Genomic DNA, 12,459 nt, shown 5'->3' on the forward strand with positions numbered 1-12,459 from the left:
CTCTAACTGTGGGTAACACGTGACGGCCTTGGCTCCATTGCCTGACATTTGCGCACTTGCGAGTTTTTTTTTAGTATAAATCCACATATTTCAGGTCTTGTATGAAAAGATCTGTGAAGGGCCTGTAGAGCAACAGATTGAGGTTCCTGCTTGCACTGCCTTGGAAGACCTTTAGCACAGTTTCCTTGATATGTATGTAGTATGTGTGTGTGTATATATATATTCACTGAAAAAACCATAGGTTTCACACACGTTATAGTTAGGAATTAGCATTTAAAAAACCTTAGAAATTTAGTGAAAAAACCATAGGTTTCACACATGTTATAGTTAGCTGGACATTTTACTCGTAAAAAACCAATGAAATTGCCCCGTTATAGTTAGTTCAGCTAACTATAACTCGCGCGCCCGCAATGCACTGCTGATGACGTCACATATTACATCACTCATGACATGGTCAGTGACATCACTCATGACATCACTGATGACATCTCAAATGACATCACTGATGACATCACTGATGACATCATCCTTGTGATAGAGTGGCAGACCTCCTCTCACCTTAATATAAGCTTTGATACACACATTCAAAAATAGAGACTAAAAATTTCAAAACAATGGACATACCAATACCAGTTACAACAACCTCTTCAGTAATTCTAAGATCCACATACACATCCACTCATTCACCAACAGTCCTATACAGTCACTCATACATGTACTCACTCATCATATGTACTCATACATCTATACATCCTGTTACACAATGCCACTCATCCATAGAGTTACTCACACACATAGTCACTCATGCTAATAAAGAATCAAACATACATTTACTTGCATATACAGTTATACACACACCACCACACTTACTTCTACGGAAACTTACACATACTTAGTCTTTTAAACAATCACTTATAGAAACACATACTTATTCATACAGGAACTCTTTCAATCTCTCACTTTCACATATACTCACATATATACACCAATAGTCACATATACTAGTTTAAAACGTATGTAGTTACTCCTGAAGACACTATTGAGACAGTCATTCACTCACTAACACACCCATACACACACTCATCCACCCATACAGTCCTGCACACATGCTGTGTTCAACACATACAAACAGTGAGTCACTCATTCATGCACCGATGCACTACGTAATACCCCCCACCGAACCATGCAGACACTCAGACTGATACTCAAAAAAACAACTAATAACCTAAATAGGCACCCATGTAGCTACTCACCAACCCAAGCAGCCACTTAAACACAAAGTGAGAGACTGATACAGATATTTACATATTTAAACATTACTCACTAAGCCATGTATTCACTATGATACACTTAATCAGTCAGTTACACAATCAATTTTTCAAAAACAAATCATCCATTTAGACACTTATATACCCATTTATTCTTCCATCGTCCATGAGATATACATATATAAAACATATTTAATTTTCAGAATAACACACATTCACTGGATGATGTCATCAGTGATGTCATCAGTGATGTCATTTGAGATGTCATCAGTGATGTCATGAGTGATGTCACTGACCATGTCATGAGTGATGTAATATGTGACGTCATCAGCAGTGCATTGCGGGCGCGCGAGTTATAGTTAGCTGAACTAACTATAACGGGGCAATTTCATTGGTTTTTTACGAGTAAAATGTCCAGCTAACTATAACATGTGTGAAACCTATGGTTTTTTCACTAAATTTCTAAGGTTTTTTAAATGCTAATTCCTAACTATAACGTGTGTGAAACCTATGGTTTTTTCAGTGAATTTCTAAGGTTTTTTAAATGCTAATTCCTAACTATAACGTGTGTGAAACCCATGGTTTTTTCAGTGAATTTGCAAGGTTTTTTAAATGCTAATTCCTAACTATAACGTGTGTGAAACCCATGGTTTTTTCAGTGAATTTGCAAGGTTTTTTAAATGCTATTTTTTTTTTATATTCTTCATTTTTTTCAAACATATTTTTATTTTAATTTTCTTATCTTTTATAAAGACTATGCTTTAATTTTTAAAATCCTTAAATATTTTTTTTATATATATTTTTTAAAATAAACATGTAAAATTTATTTCCAGATTTTTTTTTTTTTTTTTTTTTTTTTATAGTACGCGTACCGTAAGCTCACGGTAAGCGTACGGTTTACGCAACGTCCGTAATCTATCTACGCTGCTTGCGTATAGTTACGCACTTTGCGTAGCCGCGCGTACTGCGCGTGGGACGCGTGCGCGCTTACGCAACACGCGCACGTTACGCGGAAGTGCCGGGAAATGACTGTTATGCGCATGTGCGCAAGCGCGTGTCTTTTTTACGCGCACGCGTACTTTTTGCCGTAAGCGCGCCGTAAGCGTACCGTAAGCGTACGGTAGGTCATGTGATCTTGAAACACAACTTTTGATTGGTTGAAACTACTTTCAGTTCTAGAACTCTCCTACACCACACCCATTCCCCTCATTTCTGCTTGTGATCCCTTGGGAGAAGGAGCTGGTTTGTCTTTGGGATACGATGGCAGAACAGCAGAGCTCTTCTGAGAGTGAGGCTAGCACCAGCAGCACTGTCTTGAGGCAGAGAACGAGGAAAGTAAAACCTTCTTATGTTTGGGATTATTTTACTTTTCCAGAAGGCCAGCAAAAGGTGAATGCACCCTTAGTTACTTGCAAGCTGTGTAAGCGTGTACTTTCTAGAGGTAATCCTGACAGGAAGTATTCCTTTGGGAATCACACCATGATGAGGCACCTCAAGGATGTACACAAAAGGACACATGCTCAACTTTTTGGAGGTAACTCTTCAGAAAGACGAGCCAGTACATCCACAGCAGCTCAGCCTGGACCATCACCTGCAGAGCTTACTCCTTCTTCTGCAGCTCAGGTGAGCCCTTCATCTGTGGGGGGAGAATCTCCTTTTGCTGGCCCTCTGGAAATGAACCCTCGATTTCGGAAGGTTGATATTCATTGCACATTTTGTAAAGCTCTAATTTGTTATAGGGAGACCAGTGTTTCCCTAGTGAATAACAAAATAGATCAGCACATTTGTAGCTTTGAATGATTTTCCCATGGTTCCTTTCCTCTGTCCCTGCATGAACACAACGGTTCTTTTAAGAGCCAACCTTATCTTTCATCTTTTTTTTACATTTTTTTTAAAAAACTTTTTTTTTTTTTTTTACCGTACGCGTACGGTAAGCGTACCTTTTTTTTATTTTTTAAAAAAAAACACTAAAAATCATTTATCTCATTACAAAGTCCTTGAGAGACTACAATTTTTATTTTTAACTTACCATACTCACTAAAAAAAATATTTATTCATTTGTTTTTTTAAAAAATAGTTTTTAAAATGGTTGTAGTTTACGAAAATTTTCTATATCGATCTGAAAAAAAAGAAAAAAGTATTAATATTTTTAAAACATTTTATAATACAGTACACATATTTACATTTTTTCCCAAAAAATATTTTTGCCTTATTTTTGCTGTTTTCAGAATATATTGCATTTCACTATAAATTGTGAAAGCAATTGCATTCATCATTTTACAGCGGGCAAAAAAAAATAACAATCTCAAAGATTGTATTAAAAAAGCCCAGAATCTCTTCTCACTTAAACTTATCATTACAGAAATGCATATTATTCTTAAAAAATGTCATCTAAAAACAATACTTTTTTCTTTAAAATACCGTCTGATATTTTTGTTTCAGAAGTACATTCACAATAATATATCTCAAATAACTCCAAAATACATCTGATTTTATTTCCTTTAGGCCAAATAGTATTTTTTATTCTTTCCCTGGAATAAATTTCCAAGGGAAAACCATTAAAATTCTAAAGTTTAATCTGTCCAGATCTCACCGATTCTCTGTAACATTTTGGTTCACGAAAATTTTTCGAATAATTTATTTAGTCCACAATAGAATTGCTTACTTTTCCACATGGCCAAATAGTAATTTTTGAAATTATTTTTGAAAAAATTTCCAGTGGCAGTCCAATAACATTCCAAAATTTAAAATGTGCAGAAGTTACCGATAATCTCTAAATTATTGGTTTTTCAAAATTGCATTAAAAATTTAAAAAGTCCACATTACAATTGGTTATCTTTCCTTTAGGCCAAATGATAATTTTAAAAATCTTTTTTCTACAAAATTGCAATGGTAATCCTGTAAAATGGTAAAATTATTTTGTCCAGATCTTGCCAAGTCTCTCTAAAATTTAGGTTTCAGGAAGATTAGATAGGAATTTGCTAAATCAAAAGGCAAACGTTGTTTGAAAATCAATTGGGAATCATTACACAGTGTCCATCCTTTTTCACATTTTAGATAAACTGTGTAATGTCCAGAAGTAACAGTAGGTCCATCATGGAAAATTATTGCAACAGTTACAAAAGTTTTTCCTGAAATTGATAATTGCTGTCCTGTAAACTTCTTTATTAAAGTATCCAATTTTGATCCATCAGCTCTACATCGTTGCATCATTAAAATTACATACTGTCCGTATTCCCTTAAAATTAATGTTGATAACATGTCAGAATTACACTCACCACATTTCATGCTATGATTAGCATCTTTAACTAAGTTTGCAAAAGTGACTGTTTTACTCTCTGGCAATGTCAAATAAATAAACCTTTCATTATCAACAATAGAACCACTTATATTATAACAATTATCACAACTATGTTCCCATTTATAAGAGAGACCAAAAAAAATGTCAATGGGAACTCCTTCTTCTTCCACTACCTGAAGAAAATACATCAAAAATTCGTGAGCATCTTGCTGTTCATTTTGAGAAAACTGTGTTCGTCCTGAACATACATCTAAAAGTTTTCTAATATCAGTAGCACTTTCTATTTGAGTTTTATCTTTACTCAGCTTTTGAAAAAGGAGACTGAGCTCTGAACAGAATCTTTTTCCCTGATTTATTATTATCTGCTCTTGCAAACTTTCCAGATAAAAAGCAACATTCAGCACTACATTTGCGTAGCAGTTGACACCAGAGCTATTTTCAAAATGACATCCTACAACCTGTTCTTCATTTTCCTTATTCTTTTTGCTTGCAATTACATCACTCCTCTTTTTTTTCCTCTTCTCTACATCTTCATTACAGATATTCTCATTTCTCCTTTTACGAGAAACTACACGTTTCTCCAACACAGGATACTGACCTAAATGAGGAGCATAGCTTCTTCTTAATCTATTATACTCCTTTACACAGTTTGTATCAGCACTAACTTTTGAGTCATCGAAGTCTATCATGAATAAACCTGATAATGTTTTGACTCGTGACAAAGCAACATATGCCATACCTTCTTTGAACACACTAGATCCAATGTTCACAAATGCACAATCTACAGTCAATCCTTGAGACTTGTGAATAGTTACAGCATATGCTAGAGAAAACGGAAACTGCTTCCTACGTACATATAAGTCTTTCACAAGCATGAAACGAACTGAACAACGACAAATGTCTTTAACTTCCTCTATCTGATCAAATTTTATTTTTAACCATTCAATTCCATCTTTTTTCTGATAATTAATAAAACCCACAACTCTTCCCATCGCTCCATTTACTAAGCCTTTTTCAACATCCAAATTTCTCCTTAAAAACACTCTACAGTTCATGCAAACATATAGATTTTTTTCTAATCCTGCTGTTTTGGAGATGTTCTTCTCTAGTGAGTCCAATTTATTTTTCAGTTTGCCTGTTACTGTGACAGTAATTCTTCCATCCTCAATTTTGTCCACTGCTTCCAATTTCATGATCTCTTCCTTTTCCAATTTCAAAAGCTCCTCATTGAATATTGAGCATTCACGTAGAGTTGGCATTAAGCAGATGACACTTTTGTTTTCTGCAATGTTCTTGTATATCTTCTCTGCAACTATTTCTTCCTTTGGAAATAAATTATGTAGCAGCCGAGTCTGTAATGCTTTTTTGCCAGCTTCTGTGAGTAGTCCAATCCTGATATCTTTCAGAATACTTCCATATTCTTCATCGTTTGCTTGCCTCATATTAGTTGTAAGTTCCTTGTACTCAAAGAAGGACCAAATATTTGTATTACCGATGCTTCCCAATGACTTCTTCGTGTCTTCATGTGTCACAGTATTAAACACTGGTTGTCCTTTAACCGGAGTAAGTTGCAAAAGATCCCCAAAAACTATGACGTGTTTTCCACCAAATAACACGTCATAGTCTGTCTTCAAAATTTGCTGCATTCTTAAATGCACAAAGGCAAGCATTAAGTTTGATACCATGCTCACCTCATCAATAATGAGAACTTGCATCTTCTTCAATACTCTTGAAACTTCCAAGCATGCTTCTCCAGTTAGCTTGTTGAATTGTATTTTGTTCTCATGCTCCACTGGTAACATTAGCAAACGATGTAAGGTGATTCCTTTTATGTTATATGCTGCTAACCCAGTTGGAGCAGTAACCACACAAGACAAAGTAGAATCTGTTTTTTGCTGTAGGTAGCTTCTGATGACTTTAATTAGGAAACTTTTTCCAGTGCCAGCTTGTCCGCTTACATACATCCTGATTGGATGAAATGATGTGCATGAGCACTCTTTTTTTTCATGTAGAAATCCGTGATCAATTTTGTTTTTGATCTCTTCATAAATTTGTTGCTGCTCTTGATTCAGTTGTCTTTCCAAATTTTCTAAGTCTATAAATTCTTCTTGAGCTTGATTCATAGCCGTTTCCACTTCATTCATGGCTATTGATGCTTCATTTTCAACGATTGGTTGTCCTAGGGGATCTTGACTGTATGTTCCTGAACTTTGGCTGTCCTGAGAACTGTCTCTAGCAATTTCTGCTGCAATTGTAGTTTCCTGTTCAATTTCTTCATTTAACATTTGCAGATAAGTTGAGAATGTACTGCATTGTATGCTGTCTTTGCAAGCATTAAAAGAATCTTCATAGCTCTGGAATTCTCCCAGTAGTTCATCCTCTGAACGCCATGGTTTAAACAACTGTAAAAGAGCCAAGTAGTAAAATTCTTTCTTGTCGGTAGTGTCGCAACTCAGCTTCCGGTGATTTATCAAACTTCCTTTGGTTTGCTTCACCAAACATCCTTCTTCACCAACGACTTTATATTTTCCATTATTGATGTCTTCTGCAGCTTTCCGTGAATAAATGTAGTTCTGCAGCACTTCATAGAGACACATGTTCTCCAGATGATGACTTCTCTTGGGATAATATGTGTCCAACATGTTTGTTTTCAATATATCTGTACTTTCAGGTTCGAACTGTGCCAAATATTCAATTTCTCCAACAGATTTCAGTACCCGATTTCTCATTGCTGCAAGGCCTAAACTTGCCCAAATTATTCTTCTTGACTTCGAGTAGAGACTTGCAGAAGATAATCTATCTGAACATTCGTAGGATCCAATTTCTCGATGCGATAACATCTTCAAACTGAAACTGTACAGCTTCTTACTGACAGTCTTCTCGTGAGAAATCTCTTCCCACATTTCCTTCAATTCTGTTTTTTCTGATTTCGTAATGTAAGACGTTACATATCGAGCAACAGCAATGGAATTGTCAGCAACATACTGTATATCCATGTTAGCGTTCCACATGGATAAAATGACTGGGTTGTAGTCATTTATATTTTTTGATTCTTCTTTTCTTTTAAGGTTGTAGGTATTCTTAGGTGATTTTCTTGTGATAGTATGTCTCACAGCTGACATAAAACTGTTGACTCTTCCATTTGTAAGAACAGGTCTAGGAAATCCAAATCGACATTTAGTGTAGTATTTTTCTTTGCTCTTGTATTTCCGTCGACAGTATTTTCCACACCGATGACTTTGGAAACGTAGAACTTGCTCCTTTAACTTGTACTCTTCTGTGCTTTTAGGTATAGCACATGTTGCATATTCTTCAATGTAAGATAACACTGCTTCATCAGTATCTGTTCCAAACTTTGGGGCATCCTTGATCCACAGCAGCATATGAATATGAGGAGCACCTCTTGCCTGGTACTCTTTTCTCCAAAAGAAATCCACTACTTCTCCAAGGGGTGGATTTTTTTTATTGCAGATGAAGGACATCATAGCCTCAAATCTATGATTGAAATATCTGCAAACATTAACCGGATCCAATGAGCACAGTTCTCCTGCTGTCTTGTATTCGATGTTTTCAATGTTTGAATTGGCCTCTCGTAGAAAATCCAGTAAATCATCCCAAGCGTACTCGGCGCAGCTTAGGGTAAGGAACCATGTTGGTGTTCCTAAATTGCGTAACATGCATTTTAGTTCACCATGGCGTCGGTACCAATATTCATTTGTCCCACGCTGACAAGCCATCAGATTGATCAGTTGTGTTTCCAAATGATCATCTCGGTGCTGCACTTTCTCCATAAAATCCTTAGCAGACACATTTTGTAAATGTACTCCACTTTTTAAAATGTGATTTACTGCATAAGACAGTGCAGACAAGTCGCTTTCAAATAAAAGATGGAACAAATAAGGGATACTTTGTCGAAATCTGGGATCTTCAGCATATAGTCTTGTAGTCCGATACTCAGAAGCTGGAATCTGTTCCGGACGTTCATCGTATCGTCCTCCTTTTCCTTTAGGAAACAGCTGGGGAAAACATCGAGCTTCCAAGCTCTCCTCCCATACACTCACGGGATTTCCTTTTGCTTTCTTCATCTGAAAGAGATCAATATTGTCTCCCATAACTTCTTTCGAATGGAGAGGATGTATGCTAAAATGTTCATAAATTTCTTCTTCCTTTGACTTGTCCACTTTTTCAATTTGTCCACTTGGTGTTTCTGTATCTCCTTGTAAATCTTCTTCTTCTTCTTCTTCTACTATATAAATTGATTCATACCATTTGTTATTTTTTTTCAAATACAAATTTGCTCTTTGTACTTTCCGCACATCTACCAGCTCCTGCCAAATCTTCTTATTCTTTGTAGGTACACCATTAACCAGAATAATTAATGGTTCAGTTTCCAAAGTATCCGCATCAATAGTTTCCATATTTTTTTTCAAATCCAAGGGCAAATACACCACTCTACCTTTTAAACCTCTCAGTAAATCTGAAGGAGGTAATTTACCAGTTTTGGGCTCCATACGTACTATGGTCTGGAACGGATGAACACATTGAATGAGTATAGACTCATATGTATTTAATTCAGAAAGTTCAGCAGGAATAGCATCCAATTCTAAATTATTATGTACAGCTCTGGTCGGCATTCTATTTTCCTCTAACTTGTTGTAGCAGTATTTACAAATACGCTGATCTTCACCCAATTCAAAACAATTTTCAAGAAATATATATGTTGCAAAATCCATCCACTTATAATTATCTTCATTTTCACTCTTTCTGTAGAGATCAACATTCCTAGTTTGTTTTCTATAATGAGTTCTGCGGCAACAAATACAAGTAACATTTGGTCTTTCATTAGAGACTATTGCAAATTTTGTTATGTGATCATTAAATGTCTTACTTACACAAGGTTCTACATTCTCTTCCACTTCTGCCTCATTTACTGTGTCCTTCTCTGCACTGTTTTGTTCAGGACCAAAGTAACAAAACTGAATTTCATCAACAACCTTCTCTACATCTGATACCGTTCCTCGGAACAGAGCCCTATTCAATTCATTTAACTTTATTGCTGGACTTTTGGCAAAATACAACCGTCTCACAAACTTTCTCATTTCAGTATGATGAACAGCCAGCATCCTAAAATGATGGAAAACACTATTGCACACTTTTCTAGATAGACAAGCAAGAGAATGACCCTGCAAACCAGTATTCTCTCTCACTCTGCATGGATCCAGACTTTGAAGCACCTTAATCTTTTGTTTTACACTTTTTTTACTATATTCTCTTAGAAACTCTCGAAATCTGTCAATAGATTCCTGACGCACAGTGCAAATACTACTACAATTCCAAGTGTACACTGGGGCTTTAGGACGTCTCCCCATTGCCTCATCTGCCATCACTTGTACCTCATCTCTTGGAACCATTATCTCCTTCTCCATTATGCAACCATTTTTTACTTCGTATGAACGACCTCTGGTGTCAACTGCATGCAGCAAACTATTACTTTGAAAATAGCTCTCTTCATTAAAAAAAGGTTCACTACTTGAGCTATGCATCCACTTTCCTAAAAACACTTTACAAAAATTTGTTCTGTTCACTACTCTTTTGCTTTTGCTTTGTGATTTCAGTACATTAACCATTTTATCTAATGTACGCATCCTATTCAAAATTAATATGAATAGTTTCCTTTTTAATTCTAATGCCTTTGCTGCAATGGCTTCAATTTCTTTTTTTCTCTTATAATATTTAGCCTTTTGCTTATATTTCTTTATATCCTTTATCAAATTGGACATAACTCTTCTCTGAAACATTTTTCTACGTATCTCTTTAAATGCTGTTTTTCTGTTTATGTTAAACTTTTCAATTGCAGAAGGTATATTTGCATTAACTAAATCCTCAATTTTTTGCTGTTCTGTAGGTTTTGTTACATTTTTCCGAGAACAGACATTTTGTACATTTTTGTTTGTTTTCAATATTTTGTTTAGGAATTGTCTTTTTTGCTTACCAGAAGATTTTTTCTTTTTCCCAACATCAGCATCTTCTACTAACTTTGGTCCTCCAGTTGTCCTCAAATATAGTTTTTTTTTTAGCGTTTTTTGAACTCGAGATTTTGTAGGCATCTTAAATTTTGTTCACTGTTCTTCAGCAATACCTGCAAAAAAACTAAAAAAAAAATTCTTTATTGTATTTAAATATATTACTACATTTCTTTTCACAATAGTCACAAAACGAAATTTCTTTGCCAATTTGAATGCACACAAACTCCTCTTTTTTTTTGGGCAAGTGAAAATCTGTATAACAAACTGTCACATTATGAAACCAAGCTGTTTTTTTTTCAGACCACCACCGTGTGTATTCTCTGTGACTGCCTACACTCCAGCAGGGGCAACCAGCCTTAGTGATGCTGAATGTATTTGCATTACAGACTTAAACCTGAAAACCCCACTCGCTTCTAATTACTGTGCATGACTATACATGGCAAGCACATGGGTGTGTGCTAAACCTCTGCTTCTTCCCCCAAAAATTCGCTCCTCTTTTCCATCTACTGCAACTGTGAAATCACCAGAGCAAGACGCAATACATTTCTGCCTATAATTCTTCTATGCACACAGAGTCATGTTTTCACATTAGTGCCAAAACGAAATTTCTTTGCCAATTTGAAAGCACACTTACTGCTCTTTTTTTTTTCGGGCCAAGTGAAAATCTCTTTTTACACTTTGAAATCACTTTTACAGACTGACACATTCTGAAACCTTTTTTTTTAAATTTATTTAAATGCACATGTCCAAGCAGTTTTTTTTTCAGACCACCACCGTGTGTATTCTCTGTGACTGCCTACACTCCAGCAGGGGCAACCAGCCTTAGTGATGCTGAATGTATTTGCATTACAGACTTAAACCTGAAAACCCCACTCGCTTCTAATTACTGTGCATGACTATACATGGCAAGCACATGGGTGTGTGCTAAACCTCTGCTTCTTCCCCCAAAAATTCGCTCCTCTTTTCCATCTACTGCAACTGTGAAATCACCAGAGCAAGACGCAATACATTTCTGCCTATAATTCTTCTATGCACACAGAGTCATGTTTTCACATTAGTGCCAAAACGAAATTTCTTTGCCAATTTGAAAGCACACTTACTGCTCTTTTTTTTTCGGGGGCAAGTGTATATCTCTTTTTTCAATTTGAAATCACTTTTACAGACTGACACATTCTGAAACCTTTTTTTTTAATTTATTTAAATGCACATGTCCAAGCAGTTTTTTTTTCAGACCACCACCGTGTGCATTCTCTGTGACTGCCTACACTCCAGCAGGGGCAAACAGCCTTAGTGATGCTGAATGTATTTGCATTACAGACTTAAACCTGAAAACCCCACTCGCTTCTAATTACTGTGCATGACTATACATGGCAAGCACATGGGTGTGTGCTAAACCTCTGCTTCTTCCCCCAAAAATTCGCTCCTCTTTTCCATCTACTGCAACTGTGAAATCACCAGAGCAAGACGCAATACATTTCTGCCTATAATTCTTCTATGCACACAGAGTCATGTTTTCACATTAGTGCCAAAACGAAATTTCTTTGCCAATTTGAAAGCACACTTACTGCTCTTTTTTTTTCGGGGGCAAGTGTATATCTCTTTTTTCAATTTGAAATCACTTTTACAGACTGACACATTCTGAAACCTTTTTTTTTAAATTTATTTAAATGCACATGTCCAAGCAGTTTTTTTTTCAGACCACCACCGTGTGCATTCTCTGTGACTGCCTACACTCCAGCAGGGGCAAACAGCCTTAGTGATGCTGAATGTATTTGCATTACAGACTTAAACCTGAAAACCCCACTCGCTTCTAATTACTGTGCATGACTATACATGGCAAGCACATGGGTGTGTGCTAAACCTC

At 36.0% G+C, this 12,459-nt stretch overlaps 1 protein-coding gene across 1 annotated transcript; it reads right to left on the minus strand.

Moving 5' to 3' along the window:
- Positions 1-3,190: 3,190 nt before the first annotated feature.
- LOC146862944 (uncharacterized) lies at positions 3,191-11,864 on the minus strand. Its single transcript, XM_085643327.1, has 2 exons — positions 11,456-11,864; positions 3,191-10,989 (listed from the first exon to the last, which is right to left on the minus strand). Exon 2 carries the CDS (start codon positions 10,674-10,676, stop codon positions 4,212-4,214), a length of 6,465 nt encoding a protein of 2,154 aa, XP_085499453.1. The 5' UTR covers positions 10,677-10,989; positions 11,456-11,864; the 3' UTR covers positions 3,191-4,211.
- Between the last annotated feature and the right edge of the window lie 595 nt (positions 11,865-12,459).

Source organism: Triturus cristatus, chromosome 2_2 (assembly GCF_964204655.1).
Source record: "Triturus cristatus chromosome 2_2, aTriCri1.1, whole genome shotgun sequence".
NCBI classification, from domain to species: domain Eukaryota; kingdom Metazoa; phylum Chordata; class Amphibia; order Caudata; family Salamandridae; genus Triturus; species Triturus cristatus.

What these genes read in the sequence shown, in the direction of transcription:
- LOC146862944 (XM_085643327.1), bottom strand. Translation starts at nt 10,676, where the DNA reads ATGCCTACAAAATCTCGAGTTCAAAAAACGCTAAAAAAAAAACTATAT.